This window comes from Galeopterus variegatus, unplaced genomic scaffold (genome assembly GCF_000696425.1).
Source record: "Galeopterus variegatus unplaced genomic scaffold, G_variegatus-3.0.2 Scaffold1518, whole genome shotgun sequence".
In the NCBI taxonomy this organism is placed as follows: Eukaryota; Metazoa; Chordata; class Mammalia; order Dermoptera; family Cynocephalidae; genus Galeopterus; species Galeopterus variegatus.
In genome coordinates this window covers 160,525-169,267 of record NW_007727629.1, presented here as the reverse complement: position 1 = coordinate 169,267, position 8,743 = coordinate 160,525, and the positions used below count along the sequence as shown (strand labels likewise).

The 8,743-nt window shown below is 43.9% G+C and overlaps 1 protein-coding gene across 1 annotated transcript in view; it reads right to left on the bottom strand.

The window, feature by feature from the left end:
• Nucleotides 1-8,743, bottom strand: part of LRRC43 (leucine rich repeat containing 43) — a 40,904-nt gene that overhangs the window by 16,489 nt on the left and 15,672 nt on the right. Inside the window, exons 7-8 of the mRNA XM_008577466.1 lie at nt 6,494-6,702; nt 5,729-5,958 (exon numbers count right to left, since the gene is read on the bottom strand). Coding sequence (XP_008575688.1) covers nt 5,729-5,958; nt 6,494-6,702 — 439 coding nt within the window. The remainder of the gene's footprint in view (nt 1-5,728; nt 5,959-6,493; nt 6,703-8,743) is intronic.

The window sequence follows — 8,743 nt, the reverse complement described above, 5'->3', positions numbered from 1 at the left end:
GGAGCGCGGCGGCGCTCCCAAGCAGCGCACTGTAGCAGTGCGCCACCGGGCCGGCCCAAGATCCCCTATTTTAGAAGTAAGCAAAGGATAACAAATTAGTTCCAGTGCAGAGTTTAAGTTCTAGGGGTAGCTAATAACCCAACACAGAACTGAAAGAAGACACAAAAATCCACAGATCAGAGACAAAGTTCTGATATTAACCAATAGAGGCCTAACCCCACCAAAGAACACCTATAAAACCTAGAAGAGCCAGAACCCCCCCAAGCTCCAGAGCAGGGATGGAGGGTCTGAGGGCCTCAGCCATGTCCCCCCGAATGTCCACACCAGGTCAGCAAAGGAGCTGGCCATGGGCCAGCCCTGCCCCCTCCACCTCCATTTCCCTACCCCCTTCCCCATTCCCTCTCCCCCTCCCACCACTCTGCAACAACATCTTAGAATGTAAAAAATAAATAAATAAATACAACTGAAACTTTATACCCATTAAACAAAAACTGCCCATTCCCCCTCCTCCAAGCCCCTGGCAACCACCATTCTACTGTCTGTCTCTATGATTTTGATTACTCTAAATACCTTATGTAAGTGGAATTATGCAGTATTTGTCTTTTTGTGATTGGCTTATTTCACTTAGTATAATGTTCTCAGGGTTCATCCATGGTGTAGCCTGTGTCAGAATGTCCATCCTTTTTAAGGCTGAATAATATTCCATTGTATGGATAGACCACGTTTTGCTTATTATTCATCTGTCAGTGGACACTTGGGTTGCTTCCACATTTTAGCTACTGTGAATAATGCTGCTATGCACATGGGTGTACAAATATCTGTTTGAAATCCCACTTTCAATTCTTTTGGGTATATACCCAGATGTGGAATTGCTGGATCATATGGTAATTCTACTTTTAAGTTTTTGCAGAACTGCCGTACTGTTTTCCACAGTGGTTGTACCAACACAGCACAAGTGTTCCAGTCGCTCCACATCATGAAACATTCTTCAGTACAGACCACCTGCCAGGGCATAATACAAACTTTAAAAGAGTTAAAAGGACTGAAATCATACAAAGTATGTTCTCTATCCACAATGGAATTAAATTCGACAACAGAAATAAATTTGGTTAACTCAAAAATATGTGGAAATTAAATAACACACTCCTAAATAACTAATGGGTCTAAGAAGAAATTAATTGGAAGACTCAATACTACAAAGATGTCAATTCCCCTTAATTTGATCTAAGGATTAAATGCAATCAATCAAAATTCAAGCAGGATATTTTAGAAATTAAGTCATTCTAAAATTTATGTGACAAATTGATGGGCATTCTACAAAGTACCTGGCATTACTTTTCAAAAGGTCATGAAGACAAAGAAAGGCCAAGAAATTGTCCCAGATTGTCAGAGACCAAGGAGACTACATGCAACTTGGTATCCTAGATTGGACCCTGGAACAGAAAAAGGACATTAGTAGAAAAACTGAGGAGGCCCGGCCCGTGGCTCACTTGGGAGAGTGCGGTGCTGATAACACCAAGGGCCACGGATTCGGATCCCATATAGGGATGGCCGGTTAGCTCACTGGGTGAGCGTGGTGCTGACAACACCAAGTCAAGGGTTAAGATCCCCTTACCGGTCATCTTTAAAAAAAAAAAATAGAAAAAAGGAAAAACTGAGGAAATCTGAATAAAGGCGGTGGTTTAGCTAACTGTATTGTACCAATGCTAATTCTTACATAACCACAGTTATGTAAGATGTTAACATTAGAGGTAGTTAGGTGAAAGATTTTCTATAACTCTCTGTACTATCTTTGCAACTCTTCTGTAAATCTAAAATTATTTCAAAGTAAAAAGTTTTTTAAAATGTGGGAAGAATTACTCTATTGTATATAAAACCTTATTGTAAAGCTTATTGTTAAGACAGTGAGGTACTGGCATGTGGATCAGTGCAAGGACAGCACTGGTGCAGACACAGACCCCTCAAAAACAAACACTTAATTCATACAAAGTGGCTCTGAAGAGCACTGGAGAAAGGGCAAACTTTTCAGTAAATGCCGTTAGATCAATTGGACATCCATATGGAAAAAATGAAACTTACAGTGTACACAAAAATTAATTCAGGGTGGGTTGTAGGTCTAAGTGTAGAAGGTAAAACAATAAAGTATCCACAGTAAAACAGGAAAGTATCTTCCTGTCCTTGGGTAAAGAAAGATTTCTTGGGCTGGCCAGTTACTCAGTTAGTTGGAACACAGTGTTGTTTATACCAAGGTTAGGGGTTCAGATTCCCAGACCAGCCAGCCACCAAAACAAAGGAAAGATTTCTTAAATAGGAACATTAATATTGAAAACTTCCGTTGTTCATACTTGCCATGCATGTCACTGAGAAAAGCTTATATCCAGACTATATAAGAAAATCCTACAAATCAATAAGAAAAAGACAAACAATCCAATTAACAAAAAGAGTAAGAAAATCAGAGAGGAACTCCACAAAAGATGAAATCCAAATAGCCAATAAGCGTAAAAGAAGGTGTTCAATGGCATTAATAATCAGAGAAATGCAAATTAGAACCACACTGAGATATTAATATGCATCTGTGCAAAAAGAGTTCACACAGCAGGTCTGGGACTACCCTCCTTAAGAAGGCTGTTCACTGGCCGAGCCCATGGCGCACTCGGGAGAGTGCGGTGCTGGGAGCCCAGCAGTGCTCCCACCGTGGGTTCGGATCCTATATAGGGATGGCCGGTAGGCTCACTGGCTGAGCGCAGTGCAGCCGGTCTCAAAAATAGGACAAAAAAAAAAAAAAGAAGGCTGTTCACGAGGCTAGTCCTTGGCTGCCATTTGGGAACTTGGGTTTCAGGAAGGTTCCCATCATTTCCTAACGGATAGAAGGGCTCACTGTGCCTGGACTGTTTGTACAAACCATGTGGTTTATGCCAAACACCTGCTTTCCTTCTGGGAGTCTGGAATTTTGGTATGTGCCTATATAACTAGTCCCCAATTAAAAACTTCAGACTTCTAGGCTCGGGCAACAACATTGTACAAGTGTTGTCACGACTTGTTGCTGGAGGAATATGCTGTGTGACTCCACAGAGAGGGACTCTTGGAAGGTTGTGCCTGGTCTCCTCTGGACTTTGCCCCATGCACATTTTCCCTTGGCTAATTTTGCTTTGTCTGCTTTTGAGGTAATAAATCACAGCCATGAGGGTAAGTCTTGAAAGTCCTCCTGGTAAATTACCGAACCTGGGGGTAGTCTCGGAGACCCCAACACAAAATTCAACAGAATAGTGAAAACCATAAAGACAAGGGTTAGCAAAAATGTAACGTAAATGGAATTCTCATAGATTGTTAGAGAGTAAATTGGTACAACCAAATTGTAAAAAGGTTTGGCAATATTTCCTAAAGCTAAACATTCAAAGAACCTATGGCTTATTCTACTCCTAAGTATATATTCAACAGAACTGTATAGACCTATAACAAAACAGACATATACAAGAATATTGTTATAAATATTTACCACAATTAACTTGTAAAAAAAAAAAAAAGAATGTTTCTACAAATAGTAGCCTTATTCATTATAGCCAAACCTGGAAACCACCCCAAAGTCCAACAGCAACAGAATGGGTAGATAAATTGTGGTATACTCACACAGTGGAATACTATACAGAAATAAAATGGAATGAACTACTGATACACACAAGAACATGGATGAATCTTTCTTTTTTTTTTTTTTGCTGGCTGGTACAGGAATCGAACCCCCAAACTTGGAGTCTTGGTGTAGAACACGGATAAAGCTTACAAACAAAATTTTGAGCAAAAGAAGTCAAACACAAAAGAATACTGTATGGTTTCATTTATATAAAGTTCTAAAACAGGCCAACTAGGTAATGATGTTAGAAGTTGGAATGATTGTGATCTTGGGAGGTGCAGGAAGGCTGGGATTGGGATGCAGCATAAAGAAGGCTGGGGAGGGGCTGCTGCTGATCTACTTCTGGTCAGAGTGGTGGTTACATAAGTGTCCTCACCACTGAGCTGTAAGATATGTACTTCTCTACATGTATGTTACACTTTGTTAGTTTAAAAAATAAGAGAATAGGCCTATATGTCCATAGCCACATGCAGAATCAGCAGATTTCAAATCAACACATAGAATGAGTCTATTTTTATGTAAAAAATAAATTATACGAGTATACATATATATGTCTGTGTAGAAGAACTAGGTAATTACATGTGCAAAGACTAATTAATTCTACGGGATGAGTTGGAGGGAGGGAAGGAAACTTTCATGTTTCTAATTTACCTAATTTTTAAAGTAGTAGAATTATTTGTGGCTCTTACATTTTTTGTTAATCTTTCCAAAAATTAAAAAAATTGCAACAACAAAAAACTTCCTCAGCTATGATTCACCTGAAACCCTTACACATGATGGGCTGGTTCCTGTCTTCCCTCCAGCAGCCAGGACAGCTGCTTCCCATGTTGCATTTGTTACCAGAGAACATCAGTACTGGGATATGGGTGACATCAGCTCCCTCAGAGTCTCAACAAGTATAATTTACTTTCAATTGAGGCTTTAAAATCCCATTAAATGATAATGTCAAATATATACTTACTGGTATGTAATACATTTGTGATAAATGAAAAAAGCAAGTTATAAAACAGTATTACAGTGTGATCAAACTTCTATTGTAAAAAATTGTGTATATACTACCTATAAAAAATATTAATGGTAGCTACATCTCATTGGTGGGATTACTAGTGACCTTCATGTTATTTGTTTTATTTTTATTTTTTATTTTTTTTGTCCTTTTTTGAGACCGGCCGCACCGCGCTCAGCCAGTGAGCGCACCGGCCATCCCTATATAGGATCCGAACCCGTGGCGGGAGCGCTGCTGCGCTCCCAGCGCCGCACTCTCCCGAGTGCGCCTCCGGGTCGGCCCCTTTTAGCCCATTTTAATAGACGACAGCTTCCCTAGCTCCTTGACAGCATTCGCAGCAAAATCTGTGTGAGCATGAAGTTCAATGAACTAGAAAATCCAGCCATGTTAGAATTGTTAAATATCCAAGTTGCGTTTTCTCTCCTCTGGTAATGAGAAGAATCAAACAACCCAGAAAGCTGACAGTGGAAATTTTGTTAAAAAAATGAAATAAAACAAAAAACAAACCTCCATGTTTTGAGAGCAATGCAAAATCAGTTAACAGAGCTTCAATCCTGTATGAAAACTCTAAGTTCTTCTGAAATTCTCCATCGTCAAAAAAGATTTTTTTTATGAAATAAGACAAAATTTGTGATGCGTAGGAAGCCCATGGAATGAACTAGATTGGATTTATTAAGGCAAGAAAGATCGTGGTGCGCAGGTTGGAAGAAACTTACTGTACTTTATATACCAGAATACATTTTAGATGGATTAAAAAGTTGAACCGTTTTAAAAGTTTTTCAACCCCAAAGGGTGAGATGAAAAGGAACGTCCATTTACCATCTCGCAGCTGACTCAAGAAGTTCAATCATTCAGAAAACCTGGGCCTTTCAGGGACTGGGCTTTCACCGCATATGAGTGTAAGGTAAGGACTCCAGCACGACTAACCCCAAGCCCACCCTGCATAACTAACAGCCTGGGGCCAGCCGGGCACACTGGGGAGCAGCTCAGCCACCAAGACACGGCAGGACTGGGCGTGATGGGCGGCTGCGGCCCAGGCTTGCTGCGATCCTGGGGACCCGACCACTTGCTCCTGGCCAGGTTTCCGTCCTTACCCTGGGGACGGGCAGAGCCGGGGATCTATCCGTGGCCGCAGCTTTGCCAACTCTTCTGCAGAGTCTGTGGACCTCGGCGGCAAGACCGCTGAGCGGGCCGAGACCAGCGACGACTCCGACTCTCTTGACGCCATTGCCTCGGACTCTAGAGACTCTTCGGCCTCTTCTTCGGTGACCTCGTCAGGTAATTCCTCGCCTGGGACTTCTGTGCTAGGAGAGGGCTTCACGATCTGCCGGGGAAGACAGAAACACAACCGAGGCTGCCGTCTCACGGGCTCGCAGGCCTCTGTGTCTGCAGGGGTTTAAAGCTCGAGCTCGCTCGCCAGCGGCGGAGGCAGCAGGGCTTGCTTCTTCGGAAAGTTCAATGTTAAGCGTGAAAAGAGCAATAGCCCCTTGTGCGCGGGATTGCTCCCATTTCTCTTAGCCCGATGGTGACCTCCGGTTTTCTTCCGATGCGGAGGGAGATGGGAGAGGTTGTAGAAACTGCAGAACCCGGCTGGGAGCAATGGGCCTCGTCATGAAATTCTGGGTTGTCGCCTTGTTCGGCTCAGATTTCAAAGGGACAAGAGGACTGTGCTCAGCTCTAGCTGCAAGAGGGGCTGAGCTGAAGCCAGGCTTCTGCTCTGAACAGAGACATGAATCCGAAAGCTCCATGTGAAGGGTTTCCCTGGGCCCCGGGAAGCTGCTCTGCCTGCAAGAGGGACCCCGTAGCCCCGGCGCGGGGTCACCCCCGCCCCCCGTTTCCCCGGCCGGTGGAGGGCGCACCTCGGCCAGCACGCCCGCGTACTCGGCCCCCTCGCCTTCCTCCTTGTCCCCCTCGCCTTCCTCGTCTTCCACAAAGTCGTAGGTCACGTAATAGCTGTAGGTGATAAAAGGGCCTTCAGGCCCTGGTTCCGGATCCAAGACAGAGGTGTCCAGAACTCCTCTGACATTCCCAATAGTCACCACAAACTGCGCCTCGCGTGCCAAGAGATCTGCAAAGAGGAATGGGCAGACTGAGCGAGCTGCGGAGACGGAGGTCAGCAGACAGACTCCCCGGAGCCCCTCCACGCGGGGCTGGGCCTTAGAGCTTGGCAGGCTGCGGTTCAAATCCCAGCCTTGCCAAGTTCAATGGGAGTGATTTGGGGAAAGTCATTCCCCACTTGTGACATTATAGTTATATATTGGTTTTCATCCACGGTTTCTAGCTTATGCTACTCTCTGACCTTCTCCTGCCCTCCTCTCGCCCACTTCATTGTCTCCCTGAGGCAAGCCACAGAAACTAGAATCCCCCTTCTCCAAGGCAGGTCATAGTAACCAGCCCTGAAGCCAGCCATCAAGCCCTAGTCTTTCTGCCTTGGAGCTGGCCAAAAAGAAATTCTGATCCACCCAATCTGATTATAGGTCATGGGACCCCCATTCCAGAATGGGTCCTGCCCCAAGCCCAGGAGGAAGGAATGCTGCACAGAGAGGCCAAGAAGAACCTGAACAAACAGGCCTTGCTGGGTTTCCCCACCCAGGCTGTTAGTATTAGATCAGACTTTTTGGTCCAATCACATTCATACAAGTTGTCGGTGCTTCAATCATGCCTCTTCAATGAAGTCTCCATCAAGGACCCAAGAGTGCAGGGTTCAGGGAGCTTCTGGACAGCAGAACTCATCCACATGCTGGGAGGGTGGTGCATCCCAACTCCACCAGAATGGAAGCTCCTGCACTGTGGACCCTTCTAAACCTCACCCTATGTACCTATTCATCAGGCTTTTTCTTTGTGTCCTTTGTAATAAACCGGTAAATGTAAGTAAGTGTTTCCCTGATATCTATGACCTGCTTGAACAAACTAATCGAACCCAAGGAGGAGGTTGTGGGAACCCCAATTTATACCTGTTTTGTCATAAGTTCCAGAGATCTGGGTTTGTGACTGGCACCTGAAGTGGGGGCAGTCTTGGAGAATGAGCCCTCAACTGATGGGATCTGACACTATCTCCAGGTAGACAGTGTCAGAACTAAATTGGAGGACACACAGCTAGTATCCACTGAAGAGTTGCTGGTTTGCTTGCTAGTGGGGAGAAATCACCACACATTTGGTCACAGAAGTCAGTCTTTGTGTTGATTGTTACTGAGTAAGAGTATAGGAATGACACTTCCATGTGTTTTTCCCACTCTTACAATTGGTGTCAGAAGTGGGATTTGCTAGACCAGCCCTGGCTCATGGAAACGTGGTTTGAGAAGAGAAAGAATAAAAGAGTGGAGGATGAGGAACCTTTGATTTCTGTTTGGCCATGTGGTCACTGTGGTATGGAGCCACAGCTCTGCTGCCATCGTTACTAAAGGTAAAAATTAGCAGTGGAATTTAGAGATGGACCCCTAAATCCCAGGGAGTTGGTTTACTGGATGCATAAGGAAATGGAAACTAATAAGAAAAAAGCAAAATATCCAATGGTTATTGTTATCAGCAATAGCTAAAATGAAAGGAAAAGAGCAAGCTGTATCAGACCTTGATGCTAGACCAAACTCAGATTTCAGTGAGTCTGAACTTAGGCCACTAGCTTCAAAGCCTCCCCACAAGGGAAAACTTATGTAGAGACAACAGAAAGTATCTCTAAGACCCATCATTACCAAGAAGGTAGTCAATGTGGGGGAAGGGCAAAACCAAGTAACTACTGAAACCAGAGGGTACAGTGTGAAGGAATTGCTTCATTTTGTAGATCAGTAGCAACAGCTTCCTGGGGAATCTTTACCAAAATGGATTTTTTTTTTTTAAATTATAAGTTAGACTTTATTAAGCCTTTTTTAAAAAAATTTTTATTTTGTCGATATACAAGGAGGTTGATTATTGTGGCCCATTACCAAAACCCCCCTCCCTCCTCCCTCTCCCCCCTCCCACCCAACAATGTCCTTTCTGTTTGCTTGTCATATCAACTTCAAGGAGTTGTAGTTGTTAAGTCTTCTTCCCCCACCCCCAAACCCGGATTTTGTGTTTGTGTGTGTGTGTGTGTGTGTGTGTGTGTGTGTGTGTGTGTGAATTTATTTATTTAT